The sequence below is a fragment of the Megalobrama amblycephala genome, linkage group LG8 (assembly GCF_018812025.1).
Source record: "Megalobrama amblycephala isolate DHTTF-2021 linkage group LG8, ASM1881202v1, whole genome shotgun sequence".
NCBI lineage: Eukaryota > Metazoa > Chordata > Actinopteri > Cypriniformes > Xenocyprididae > Megalobrama > Megalobrama amblycephala.
Window position 1 is genome coordinate 11,245,445 of NC_063051.1, and position 14,074 is coordinate 11,259,518.

General features: G+C 39.5%; 1 protein-coding gene across 5 annotated transcripts in view; it reads right to left on the reverse strand.

Annotated features, from left to right (window-relative positions):
* Positions 1 to 14,074, reverse strand: part of herc2 (HECT and RLD domain containing E3 ubiquitin protein ligase 2) — a 62,476-nt gene that overhangs the window by 19,984 nt on the left and 28,418 nt on the right. For 4 of the 5 annotated variants that reach the window (XM_048199230.1, XM_048199231.1, XM_048199234.1 and 1 more), the window contains 28 exons: positions 13,506 to 13,698; positions 13,195 to 13,377; positions 12,891 to 13,075; positions 12,517 to 12,664; positions 12,197 to 12,393; positions 11,844 to 12,074; positions 11,105 to 11,243; positions 10,202 to 10,348; positions 9,352 to 9,494; positions 8,401 to 8,665; positions 8,143 to 8,285; positions 7,932 to 8,030; positions 7,519 to 7,687; positions 7,197 to 7,322; positions 6,830 to 6,938; positions 6,604 to 6,743; positions 6,296 to 6,486; positions 6,000 to 6,105; positions 5,820 to 5,911; positions 5,560 to 5,735; positions 5,365 to 5,476; positions 4,964 to 5,045; positions 4,500 to 4,643; positions 4,326 to 4,416; positions 4,059 to 4,236; positions 560 to 641; positions 249 to 420; positions 1 to 118 (listed from right to left, as the gene is read on the reverse strand). The exon at positions 1 to 118 is cut by the window's left edge and continues 27 nt beyond it. In XM_048199230.1, coding sequence (XP_048055187.1) covers positions 1 to 118; positions 249 to 420; positions 560 to 641; positions 4,059 to 4,236; positions 4,326 to 4,416; positions 4,500 to 4,643; positions 4,964 to 5,045; positions 5,365 to 5,476; positions 5,560 to 5,735; positions 5,820 to 5,911; positions 6,000 to 6,105; positions 6,296 to 6,486; positions 6,604 to 6,743; positions 6,830 to 6,938; positions 7,197 to 7,322; positions 7,519 to 7,687; positions 7,932 to 8,030; positions 8,143 to 8,285; positions 8,401 to 8,665; positions 9,352 to 9,494; positions 10,202 to 10,348; positions 11,105 to 11,243; positions 11,844 to 12,074; positions 12,197 to 12,393; positions 12,517 to 12,664; positions 12,891 to 13,075; positions 13,195 to 13,377; positions 13,506 to 13,698 — 4,161 coding nt within the window. The remainder of the gene's footprint in view (positions 119 to 248; positions 421 to 559; positions 642 to 4,058; positions 4,237 to 4,325; positions 4,417 to 4,499; positions 4,644 to 4,963; positions 5,046 to 5,364; positions 5,477 to 5,559; positions 5,736 to 5,819; positions 5,912 to 5,999; positions 6,106 to 6,295; positions 6,487 to 6,603; positions 6,744 to 6,829; positions 6,939 to 7,196; positions 7,323 to 7,518; positions 7,688 to 7,931; positions 8,031 to 8,142; positions 8,286 to 8,400; positions 8,666 to 9,351; positions 9,495 to 10,201; positions 10,349 to 11,104; positions 11,244 to 11,843; positions 12,075 to 12,196; positions 12,394 to 12,516; positions 12,665 to 12,890; positions 13,076 to 13,194; positions 13,378 to 13,505; positions 13,699 to 14,074) is intronic. The other variant, XM_048199233.1, reaches the window with a different exon arrangement.

The window sequence follows — 14,074 nt, forward strand, 5'->3', positions numbered from 1 at the left end:
GTGCAGAGCCCCCACAGCCACATGAACAATCTTCTTCCCCCTCAGTCCTTCAACCATCTGGGGTTTGCGCACGTGAACGTCTGTGCCGTGACCCAGTCGGAAGTAATCGCCCTTACCCCTGCACAATGCAACAACATGACATTTCAATCATGTTAGGGATTACTCAGAGAAAAAAAAAGTAACTCATACCAATCATGAATTGTATTGTAATGCCTCTGAAAAATCCAAATCTCCTCTTAAAATCATACCAGGTCCAGACAACTCCAGATTTGGTGAGGGCGAGGGAGAATTGAGCTCCACATTCGATCTGACACACCCCCTGCCCATTCAGACGCTCAATGTTCTGAGGAATGTTACAGCCTTCACTGCCGCCACGGCCCAGCTTCCCAAAGTCTCCATCTCCCCATGAGAACACTAGTCCTACAAAACATACATAAACATACATTCATATACCTTCAGCAATGTATTTAAAAAAAAAAAAAAAAAAAAAAAAACACAAACACCAAACCAAAACAAAACACCTCAAATTAAATCTACAAAACAAAATGCAGGAATATACCTTCATCTGTAAGGGCAAGAGTCTGAGCATCTCGACTTCCACAAGCTACCTGGACAACACGATGGCCTATAAGCACCTTGACCTGCAAACCAGATACAGACAAGTTTGATCCAGTGCAATGAGGGACACACTGTACTAAACAAAATCCAGTTTATTTAAACTGTTGTGCAAAGAGCATAAGCAAAGTTTCTTTAAAACACGTCAGTTCACTCTGCAGTCATCTTGGCAGTTTGACAGATGTTTTCTATGTATGCAACAAGCATACAAGTACTGCTCCTATTTACATGAATGGGGGAAGACTGAAATCTCCAAAACGGTCAAGATTCAATTTCAAGTACATATTAAAAAAATCTGACAAAAATTACATTATAAAATGTGTTTCTTTAGCTCAAATCGCACTTAAAGGGATAGTTCACCCAAAAATGAAAATTTGATGTTTATCTGCTTGCCTCCAGCACATCCAAGATGTAGGTGACTTTGTTTCTTCAGTAGAACACAAATTATGATTTTTAACTCCAACCGTTGGCGTCTGTCAGTCAAATAATGGGAGTGAATGGGAACACAATCAATAAGAGTCGAAAAAACTTGCTTAGACAAATCCAAATTAAACCCTGCGGCTCGTGACGGCACATTGATGTCCTAAGACACGAAACGATCGGTCTGTGCGAGAAACCGAACAGTATGGGCCGTTACATAGTCAACGCGAGAAACGCGAGCAAGCAACACGAGCGACGCGCTCCCTTTCATAGTCTAAACAGTGGACGCAAGCGTCACGGGCGATGCGTGTATGCAATACACCGCTCACGCAACAGGGGGGTAGTAGAGTCGGGTGATATTCAGATCAAAATGGCAACTGAAGAGGAGTGTATTCTGTTGCTAATTTTACATCGGCGGCAACAAAGGCAACGCAGAGATAGACGGTGGTATGTTCGCCCTTTAAATCAAAAAAGAGATCAGGATGAATACGTATAAGTTCGCATAATTTTTCCTCTTCGCCCGCCATTGTATTCAAACCTTCTTCTTCTGTAAACACAATATACTTGAATTAAAGGCAGGGTAGGCAAAAAAATGTATAAAAAACTTTTTTTCAAAATTTGTTTAAAACTTTATTTATATATCAATACATAATTAAAATGTAAGTACTCTGAAAAAGAAAGTATAAAAATCGAGTGTCTGTAGACCTCTCACGACTGTTTTAAAGACAGCTCATTATTTCCATTCACTCCACCCCCTCCCTTCTGGGCTCCTTCCAAAGCCACGCCCCAAAACGCATGAACGTGTGACTCCGACCACTGAGCTGGAAGACGCATTATTTACCTGAGACGAGCGGAGAGGAAGGAGCACAGTGCATGTAGTGACATCATGTCAGAATCACATGTAATAAAAATAACTTTAAAATTATGAAGATAAACAAACAAGATGTATTTTAGTACTCACTATCAAGCTAGCATATTGATATTGGTAAAGTTTAAAATATATATTTTTTGATTCGCTAACGAGCTAGTTATCTATAAGGCAAAGCTAAAAACAGGTTGCATGATACACGTTTTTCCATTACCATCATTTACACTGTGATGAAGATGAATTTCGTGTAAGATTCATAACATATACGTTGTTCTACAGATCAACAGAGTAACATACACTCAAATATCAACTCACAACTGCATTGCAGACACAAAATAATAACACACACATACAACAAAGTGTGTACGACACACACAGATACAAGATAAAGACATCAGTAAACATAGGTAGAGAATATAAAAACAAAACAAAGGCGAAAAAAAACGTGCAGGTAAACTTGCAGGTGAACATGGTAAAAGACTTAGACAGAGGGTAAAATTATGCACAATTCAACACTATAGCTATCATTATTTATCGTCTCTACTACGGCTCGCTAAGTAATGTTATGTTAGCTATATTACGCAGCTACGTGTGCTAATGACACATGCTTCATGAAAAAATAAACAAAAAAATATGTATGATCAAAATACAAAAAGAAAGATTTACCTGTCCAGCAGAAATAAAGCCATCAAGGAGTCACTTTCAGCCCCTTGAGTTCCCTCAGTTCTCGCCATCGCTGGAAAGCCACGCCGATATTAACTCGCGTTTTATTTCTTTGTTTATCCAAAGACTTTTTGTTCATTGCCTTTTCTTGTACTGTTACTGTCTTCCTTTTTTTGCCTGGTTTGCCTTCACTAACTGCATAGGCCGATACTGTGAATTTAGCTTGCTGTTTCTCTGCCATTGTTTTGGTATTCCTAGGATCCGTGCCTCTTGGATTCCCCAAATCAAACGTGCGCGCGCAAGTGGGCAGGTCATGTGTGGCAAAAGGGTGGTTGCCATGGTTGCGAGAGAGTGACAGCCGCCTAAGCCAATCCTATGTTTCGTCCCGGATGGAAATAATGAGCTGTGTTTAATACAGATTAAACGGTCTAGAGTCACTCGATTTTTATACTCTTTTTATCAGAGTTCTTACATTTTAATTATGCATGTATATATATAGAAAGTTTAAACAAATTTGGAACAAAATTTCTTACCTACCCTGCCTTTAATGTACAATACTTGCAATGTCGCCCCCACCGACAACGCATAGTATTGCGTGCATCGGCGCGTCACGTATCAAAAACTAGGACGACACATTTGGCTACGCACCGACGCATAATGGCGGCCGAAGCGTAACGACGCGTAGCCTCGGGGACGCGTATGCGTACAGATGCGTTGACGATGAAACGGCCCTATTTATATAATTTTTTACCTCTAATACGCCACTATGTCCAACTGCGTTCAGCACTTGTTTAGTGAGGTCTGATCGCGCTCTGACAACGTCAGTGATGTCTCGCGCTTATACTTCAATGAGTGCTAGACATCACTTTCGATGTCAGAGTGCGATCAGACCTTACTAACCAAGTGCTGAACGCAGTTGGACATAGTGGCATATTAGAGGTAAAAAACTATATAAATACTGTTCGGTTTCTCGCACAAACCGATCGTTTCGTGCCTTAGGACATCAATGTGTCGTCACGAGCTGCAGGGTTTAATTTGGATTTGACTAAGCAAGTTTTTTCGACTTTTATTGATTGTGTTCCCATTCACTCGCATTATAAGACTGACAGGACGGCAACGGTTGCAGTTAAAAATCATCATTTGTGTTCTACTGAAGAAACAAAGTCACCTACATCTTGGATGCCCTGGGGGTAAGAAGATAAACATCAAATTTTCATTTTTGGGTGAACTATCCCTTTAAAACTGTATTTTTCAGTCTGGTGGAGTTAAAGGACTTTGTAAAAAATTATTAAAAGGGCAGTTGGCTCTTTTAACTCAAATAATAATTGAGCATTACTGCCAAACTGAGCATCACTGTGAATTTCTCCCATTCATTTTTCAAAAAGTTGTACATCACCTCTACCTTTTAGGGATTGCTCTGGAAAAAAATACTGGAACCCTGCAGTTCTGAACTGAGAAGTCTTAAGTTTACTGAGATAAGTAAAACAAATACCATTTTGGGTCTGAGCTGAGTGGTGTTGTCCCCGTGGCCCAGGCGACCATATTCACCCAGACCCCAGCTGTACAATTCTCCACTGGAGGTGATGGCAGCACTGTGAGAGCTTCCACAGGCGATATCTCGAATGCGCTTGGTTTTCAACGCCTCGATTAGCCGTGGCTTATCACAGTTCCTGGTTAAAAAAAAAAAGGAATTCTCATCAGATCCCTCTAGATATCTTCTACATGTTCTACATTACTGTTAAAGTTGCAAATAACCTACATTCGGCTGAAGTGTCCAAGCTTGCCATCATCTCCTTCACCCCAAGAGAACACTTTCCCATCCACAGTCAATGCCATGGCATGCCTTCCACCTGCACACAAACAGTGTGTCCATTTTAAAGAACAAGTTCTGTCAACATGGGATGCTTTCCTTAAAATTAAAAAAAGGGCATACCTGAATGTACAGCAACCTTTTTAACCACATAGTTGCTGAGGGCAGATATCTGTCTTGGTATAGGGATGGTTCCACTGGACAGTCCTAAACCAAGTCTTCCGTTAGTGGCCTCTCCACAGGCATATACTTTACCTTCAGCAGTCACTGTAAAGACAAAGAATCAATCATTCATTTGATTAATGATTAAAATGTAATACTATAATAATGCCATGGCAAATAAAGTAATTTCAGATTTAAAATACAACTAGAAAGACACATTGGTATCTTGTATCATACTGCTGTTGTCATTTTGCAAAAAGGGCACTCAAAGCCATTTGTTAGTGATTTTTACAGCCTTGTGTCATACACCCAGGGTTGAGAATTTCATACATCCCTTAACTAGTGGTATAAATCACTGTAATGCATGGCATTAAGCAGCCAGAAAAGGATAAAAGGCCTGCTTTTGTTATTTTTAAACAACTCACCAGCAAAAAGACTTTTAGAGCCTCCAGCCACCTGCACTACATTCAGAGCAGACAGCGTCTCTGAGAATGATGGGACTTTGATCTGAGAGAGAAAACAAAACACCAAGATTTATCATTGTAAGCTATAGCTTAAAGAAGAGAAAAAAAAAAAAAAAAAAAAAACTATGCTATCAAAACTTCAAGGCCTTTACCAAAAATAACACAGATTTGTCTTTGCAAGCTGTAGCTAAAAAAGTTATGCTATCAAACATTCAAGGCCTTTACAGAAAATATTGTTTTATATTAAATAAATACATTTTAAAAAAGTAAATAAAATAGAAAATTAAAAATAATTTTTAAATATATTTAAACAAAAAAAAAAAAAAAAAAAAAAACTGAATGCATTTTCACACATTACTGACCTTGGACCCCTTAAGTCCTCCAAGTTGGTCTTTATCGTTGAGACCCCAAACAAAGACTTTAGTTCTGATGGTGGCAGCAGACTCCAGCCCTGACAACCTCTTTCGAGACAAACTGCAAAGAGAGATCGAAAAAAGAACCTCAATGACATACCAGATAATGCATTTTCTTCTATAATAAATCCTCCAATCACACACCTTCCAGTCGCTGTCTTCTCATCCTCCTCTTCCTCATTGTCAGATGCCAGGAAAGGCACAGTAGCCAGATCTTCATCCTCTGCACGGACACGACCCACAATGCTCAAGCCATGGATCTTACAGTCAATCCCCGAACTCCGGCACTGTTTTATGGCAATCTCAATGTACCTGTGATACTGAACACGCAAATACAAGAGTGGTCAGCATTCCTAAAGAAACAGGCCAAAAGAACAGACGTCTGTGAGGAAATTCAAACCAACATCTGTGCAGTCATTGAGTAGAGAGACCGCGGTGTCTGTGGGATTGATGTTAATGGTCTTCAGCTCAATCAAGTTATTGAGCGAGCTTCCACCTGGAGGACAAACATAGTTTATTAGTTCACCCATAAAAGGTTAGACTATGAATGACCTGAAAGGCTTTATGTTTTTTTTTTTTTTTACCTGACACCACGACCAGTGAAGGCATGTAGCTGCTGTCGGCTGGATCTACGATCATTTTCAATCTGTGGACCAAGATATCTGGGAAAAGCTCCAACCTGATCCAGTGCTATTGGAAACCAGCAAAATAAAACACATAATTGTTTTTTTGATCTTTGATATGCGAACAAGCAATTGAACACTGTAACCAAATTGTTGTTTTACTAAACTGTAACTTTATTGTAAGTATATATTTTTTCAAAAATATCTTACTGACCCCAAACTTTTGAATGCTAGCGTATGCCTATAATGAGACAGACCTTGCCCTGAGAGCCTGAGGACTGCCAGCACTGCTCTCCACAGTCAATGAGCCGAGACGCCTGGTTAACGGAGGACGACACGCTGAGGTTCTTTACCACTCTGGACCACTCATCAATCAGCATGCCACGCTGACTGCTGTGATGTCTCTTCAGCTGCTTTCCCGAACGCCCACTGAAGGTTTGTGACTGACCTAAAGAGAAATGATTGGGTCAAAAAGGACTGGTTACATCCCATGAAGAAGTTTACACTGCTGTAATGCCAAACTACATAAAGTAGCTATTAAATTATACACAGAAATTTCTCAGACCTGGTTCATTTATTCGTCCGAACGAATGTCTAGGGTTGTGTTTACGGGTCTTGAAGCAGCTCTCACAAAAGTCAAAGTCATCACAGCTCCGACACTTAAACCTGGGGCCGTTTATAGGAAACATCTGACATCCATCACACCTAAGTAAAGTGAAAGGTGAGAAAATGTTTGTTAGTTGTTTATTTATTCATTGTCTTGATGTTATTTGCACTTGTACTGTGTGTACCTGACACCAGGATGTATGCTGGGCACAAGCTCCATCTCTGACAGCAGTCCAGTCCAGTGTGACTGCTGAGGAAAGTCCACTATCACATCTTTCCCATTGGCACTGAAGGCTGGACACAAATGTTACACATTTACACACAATGCTGAAACCCAAATACAACAGTTCTTATTTACAGCACAATAGACAGCCCTGTTCTGCAGGTTTGAGACGTATAGCAAAACAAACTGCTATATACAAACAGGGATAGTTCACCCAAAAATGGAAAACATACCAGTTTTGAATAATATGAGGATGAGCCACGCATTTTAGAGGTGAACTATTCCTCTAAACCTGTGACAGAGAAATTGTTTTAGCATAATGATGTTACCTTTGACCACACCCACACTCCTATGAGTGACAGATCCCCACTTGTACTTTGGTGTTGTGACAGAGGGCTTCACTCGCACTTTATCACCAATCTTTATATGAGAAGGCGAACTCTGAGGAGGAAATCCTGGGAAATACAGAATGCAAATAAATAAATAAACATTTTAGAATGACAAAATTCACTATAACTGACAGCTTTAATTAAAAAAAAAAAAAAAAAAAAAAAAAAAAAGTTTAAAATATATTATTGATACAATAAAAATGCAATTAGGACTTCTACAGTCCTTATAAACAGTTTAAGAGCAGATCAAAAAGAGTATTACCCAGAAGCTCAGTGTGGATGTAACGGACCCAGTACGTTCCTCCTTTTTGCTGCCAGTCACACTGCACATTTAGATCATGCAGGCCGTCTCTGTCCAGCTTGATCACTTTCCCCACATCTCCCTCATATACTTCCTCATACGTCCTACAGCAACGCACCATCATGCCCACCTGCAACACACACAGTTTAATCAGTTCTTCATTAGTATTTTCTCATTTTCCAGGAAAATGTCAGATATTTACTAAAGAAAAATTGCATAACATTTTTCCAGAAGAATAATAGCTTTTTCTCATTTTAAGCATATATTTAGGTTGCTTCTTAAGTACATTAATCTCATTTTAAGGATGTTTCAATACTTTTACAGGTAACCCAAAATACAAATTTTTAAGTAAATATGCAAGCGTAGCTCCTTACCTGAATGTTCTCTCTCACATACACAGCATAATCATCGTTGCTCTGAAAATCCGACCTCTTTTTAAACGTCTGACTCTCAGTCACCACAACCCCAGGAGGCTGACATGCAAAAGAAAGAGCATTAGTCACACATTAAATGACTTCAAGTGAATCTTCACCTCATATCTGGTGTGTGACGGATCAGTTTGTGTGTACATGGTCTTATACACACCACAGGGAAGGCTGGCTCAGGCTCCTCTAGCTCTTCCAGCACCTCTTCATCAGAGTATTCATCTGATACAGTATCTGCATCTGACAGCTCTGTAATGTGAACATCTGGATGGTCCAACAACCAGCCCACCAATGCCTCTACACCTGAAACACAATCCATCAAGGGTAGGAACTTTGAGTACCCAAGCATGTAGTGCCAACACCGAATACAATATATGACAATTTAACATTTCAAAAACTTGAGCTATTGGTGCATTACCTGGCACTCCAGACGCGCCTGTGGTTCCAGACAGTGATTTAAGGGCAAACTCGATGTTTTTCCTTTGAAAGCCCATCTCCATCAGCTGCAGGACGATGGGAGCAGGGGGCACAGGTGAGGTCTTGTGTTTCTTCTGCTTGGGTGGGCGCATATGCTGCACAGTGACCGGTGTTGTGGCCTCACTAGAGCTGCTGTCCTCAAACAGAGGGGAGGACGGGTGTGTGGATTCAACCGCCAGGTACTGACACACAGCCAGAGCTGCTGCCTAAACACACACACACACAAAAACTGAGTGAAAACATTTGAAATTCAGGGAAGAAAAAAAAAAATATGGAGGAATGGGGTGATGTAACATCTGGTACATCTGGAGCTGGTAACCGAACGTTTAAGTTCACATTCACATACAATGTATGTTCTATCAACAACATATAAAACATAATATTATCACAAAAAATATTTAATAAAAAAGTAACATTATTTTATAGTACAGTTCAAAAGTTGGTACGATTTTTAATGTTTAAAAAAAAAAAAAAAAAAAAAGTATCTTATGCTCATCAAAGCTGCATTTTGTTGATCCAAAATACAGTAAAAACAATAATATTGTGTAATATTGTGTAAAAACAGTAATATTATTATTTGAAATATTATTTCAAATAACTGTTTTATACATTTATTGTGGTAAAAAAATATTTTGTTACCAAAATGTATATTTATTTTATGTATTATAAAATACAAATAATCTGAAAATGAATCAATAAAAAAAAAAATACTGTCACTTTATCAATGCAATGCTGAATAAAATATTTTACAATAATTATATTATATTATATTATATTATATTATATTATATTATATTATATTATATTATATTATAGCAAAAGCATGTTAAAAGCATGTCATTTAACATGCATTCAATAAAAATGTCAAGGAAGTGTAAATGTGGTCTCTGACCTCCAGCTCCTGGCGGTGGAATATGGCTTTGATGGGGGAAGGTTGAGTGGAAGCTGACAGCAGCTGCTGGAGGAGGATGAGGGGAGGCTGAGGACCCTCAGGAGACAAATCTCCCACATCAGGAGATGACACACACTGATCCTCTGATCACAAACACACAAAATCATAACATAAGCACATTTCACAACTGTCATTCCCAAAGAAAATAGACTGTTGTTATTGTGAGCAACATATTGACCTTAGTCAGAATAGAGAGTGGTGCAGGGATGACATCAAAACCTGGAAGAATATTTTGCCAGTGGTTCGCTCAAGATGGGTTTTTATAATAGGTTCTTTCTCTACAATGTTAAATTACACACCCAAATCAAAAATGCTAATTTTGAAGCTGTTACGTATATTATATATATATATATATATATATATATATATATATATATATATATATATATATATATATATATATATATATATATATATATATATATATATATATATATATATATATATATATATATATAAAAACAACAAAAAAAAAAACACACACATACATGTTTTTAATTAGTAACTAGATAAGAACATTTGGGGTGTGAGTGTGTGCTGTCTAGGTTTTGACATCATCCCTGCACCACTCCATAGGCACCATATTTAAAAGCAAACACCAAAAAAATCTACACATGACCACCAGGGGGTAGTGATGTGATACAACCAGACACAATTCTGTTCAAATCATTGCCAGCACATTACAGTCAGTCTACACTTACAGATATTTAATCTTCATCGCAACTGTGCCAGCTTAGAATGATAAAAATGTAAACACTTATGGCACCACAGCATGTAAAGATCATTGCACCTGTAGGATTGGGGCTGACGTCTATGACGGCTGGCTGAGAAAGGATCTGTCGGAGTTTGTCTTGGTGGGAGAGCAGAGCACGTGCTGCCTTCAGGACGTATAGCCTGAGCTGCTGACACCGCAGCAAATGCAAATCCACCTGATCCGCTGCAATGACAAACATAAACCAAAATATATATTTTTAGACATAGGTTAGTTTGGGTGGAACAGATCATTCTGCATGTCCCACCAATGCAAAGAAGTACCGTGGGTGTCATAATACACTGTTGATATCAATTGTACTGTGATATACAGTATATCTTAGTTCTGGATAATGATTAGCAAATTCACATAAGGGCTTTTCACACTGCGCTTAACTCCAGGTTGTCGTTGTTCTAAACACTGTTTTTAACCCCGGGTAAAGGAATGTTATACCCTTTTATATAATTTAGAAGCGGGTTAGCACAGCTTTTTACCCAGTGTTATGAAAAATAATACCTACTTTTGTTGTGTTAACCCAGCATTGCAGTTCCAAACTTGTATTAGAATGTTACACCTAGACGCTTAGCAACAGCCAACCAATCATATGCCTCATATTCACGTGCTTTATACAGTCATGGAAACGGCATATTGTATAAACTGCAGTTTTAGTAATTAAGTGGAAAAATGTCAAACAGGGACAGAAAACAATTGGAGTGAAGAACAGACCATTTCATTCTTACCTTGATATTCGGGATAAACTTGATAGTACAGTAGGCAAATTCGGCAAAACGTAATATGAGAATGCGCAATGCTAGAGCCCTTATGTAAGCATATCACGTGCGACGTTCGTACAATCAGTGACACCGAAAAAAAAAATTTTTTGTAGGTCTAGCAGTCTATTTCGTCACATGAGAATAACATTTGATTCATGATGTGCTGTACCTGTAAGTCCTCTGCTAAGGGATTTCTTCATGCGTTGTTTTTCCAGCTTGCTTCCTGCCAAGTTGACTAGTTGTGCCCACACAGTCAGCATGGGTTCAGTGAAGGGCAGGTTTTGAACACTGAATGGAACCATGTCAATCTGTAAAGATATAAAAAGACATCAACCACAGAGATAAACAATAGCTACATTTGTAAAAACACACTGCTCTCAATAGATCTTCAATATATAGTACTGTATTGTTTATTGTCCATATTTTACACTACCATTCAAAGGTTTTGGGTCTGTAGGATTTGGGGTTTGCAGCCATTACTGGAGTTTTCAGTGTCACATGACTCATCAGAAATCATTCTAATATGCTGATTTGGTGCTTATGAAAGAGTTGTGTTTCATAAAAATTTTTTGTGAAAACCGTGATAGATTTTTTTTTTTAAAGGACTAATAATAGAAAGTTCAGAAGAACAGCATTTATTTGAAATAGAATTCTTTTTAACAATAAAAATACATTTACCTACACTTTTTGACCAATTTAATGCACTCTTGCTGAATTAAAGTATTGATTTCTTTCAAAAAAATAAAATCATAGTGACCTGACCCCAAAGTTTTGAATCATAGAGTACATGTGCAATTTACAACAGAACACAGAGTGGAATACTGTATCCCACAATGCAATGCGCTCAACTTTACCATCCAGCAAGATGAATGAACAGGGAGTAATACTGCACGTTAGCGAATATGTACCGGCTTAAGCTGACTGAGCAGGCAAACTTTGCAGTTTCTCATCTCGTGGAACTGAACAGTGATTCGTCCTTTAGGTGTGATGCGAGTCACAGTGCCCTCCCCATATTCCTCATGAACCACAGGTCCACCCAGGCGCAGACGGCCATCAATCCCACCAATGACTGCCAAAACAGCCATCAGACTGCCCACAGCTGGGGCTTCTGCATTGGGGAGGTAGTCTTCAAGCACAGCCTGATACAAACACAGTGTAGAAAATTTTCAAAATCCTCTAGCCAGGGCTCAATATCAACTTATGGCACCTGATTTAAAACACTTATTGGTTGACTAATGAATATGATCAATTTGAATCATACCGCTTCAGTGTGTCTGCCTGCCATGACGTCAGTGATGCCACTCAGCTGAGAGTTAATGTATTCATTAATGAGGCCATTCCATTGGCCAAGGGAATGAAGTATGCGCAGTACGGCCACTATTTCCTCTGCTAAGGTACTGCTGTGAGTGGCTGTCAGAGAGGCTTGAGGGCGGGACTTCCTCCTACGCATCAAACCTTCTGTAAATCAAAAAATTAAGACGACATCCGGATATTAACCTTCGCACTGCCTATAATCAAAGACTTTAAGCACAAAATGGAAAAATACCACAGTGAGAAAAGGAAATAATAAATGTACAGTACCCCTGAGAAGGGGCAGATCTGAGGAACAAGTGCTGAGCAGGCTTCCGAGAAACCCAAAGAGTTTCTCCACCAGGAACTTCATATCCTGTGAGCGCTCAGTCTTATCCCAGGATGGTAATACTGCCTGTAGAAGCCGCAGGGCAAGAATCTGCCAGAGAGCGAGGAGAGATTGATGAAAACATGGCACTAAATGAATCCCGTCAACAGCACTAATGTGTACCACTCAGCTGCACTCATATTAACCCTATGGTACTCATGAAAGTTTTAGAATGACAATTACACGGTAAAAAGACAAGGAAAGCTCTCCTTCTCTTGTTAAACCAAAACAAAACTCATGATAAGTGTTGAATAAAACCAGAACATAGTGCTGGCACCTGTCTTTGTAGCGTGACTGCAGTGAAGGACTGGTGGCCCTCCACGATGCGTATGAGCAGATTTATCCAGGCAGAGGTGCTCAAGGTACTGCACATCTGGGGCATGAGAGCTATACTGCGAATAAATCCCAGCGTGCACCAGCTCCTGTGCTGCTCACGGGATACTAGCTTGTGAGATGAACAACCTAAAGAAGAGAAGGAGGAATATAGTTTAAATTTTATATTTTGAAAGGACCCTCTATATGTTAAATGTCTTTAACTACCATGTGACATTTCATCATTTGATACAATTAAAAAAAAATACCAGTCTTGTCATTGGCTCCGCTCTCCACCAGTATCCTAAGTTGACCACACAGAGTGCTAATGGCGTCGACCTGCATCACCTCAGCATGAATCCCAGAAGACAGGGACAGTGTCTTCAACAGATTAACTGTACTGGTCAACATGATCGCAGTAGGGTGAACACTTTTCTCCATCACCTCCCCTTCTGAGAGAAAGACAGAGCGGTTGTATAAATCAACATGGCAAGGTCGAATACAATAAAACACCAAGATTGGGACGTAATTCTTATGTTCTCTGGAATGGCTCAATGCCACAGCAGAGTGCAGCACGAACCTGTGTCATCCTCTGTGTCAGAGTCTTCTGTGGCAGGTTGGGTGGCAGGTGGTGGCTCGGCCAGTTTAAGGTCATACTTGCCCTCTTTGCCCATTCTGTAGGAATTAGTGCTGCTGGTATCCCACTGGACACGAATCCAGCCATCTTCTCCTAACTCCCCAATCACACGCCCTAGGCCTGGAGGTGGGCCATCCTAAAACACACCATACAGGAACTTAAATGAACTGACCCGCCATTGTCTTATCCACACTTAAAGGTGCCGTAGAATGGAAAATTGAATTTACATTAGCATAGTTGAATAACAGGAGTTCAGTACATGGAAATGACATACAGGGAGTCTCAAACTCCATTGTTTCCTCATTCTTTTGTAAATCTCATTTGTTTAAAAGACCTCCGAAGAACAGGCGAATCTCAACATATCACCGACTGTTACGTAACAGTCGGGATCATTAATATGTACGCCCCAAATATTTGCATATGCCAGTCCATGTTCAAGGCATTAGACAAGCCAGTATTAATGTCTGGATGTGCACAGCAGAATCATCAGACTAGGTAAGCAAGCAAGAACA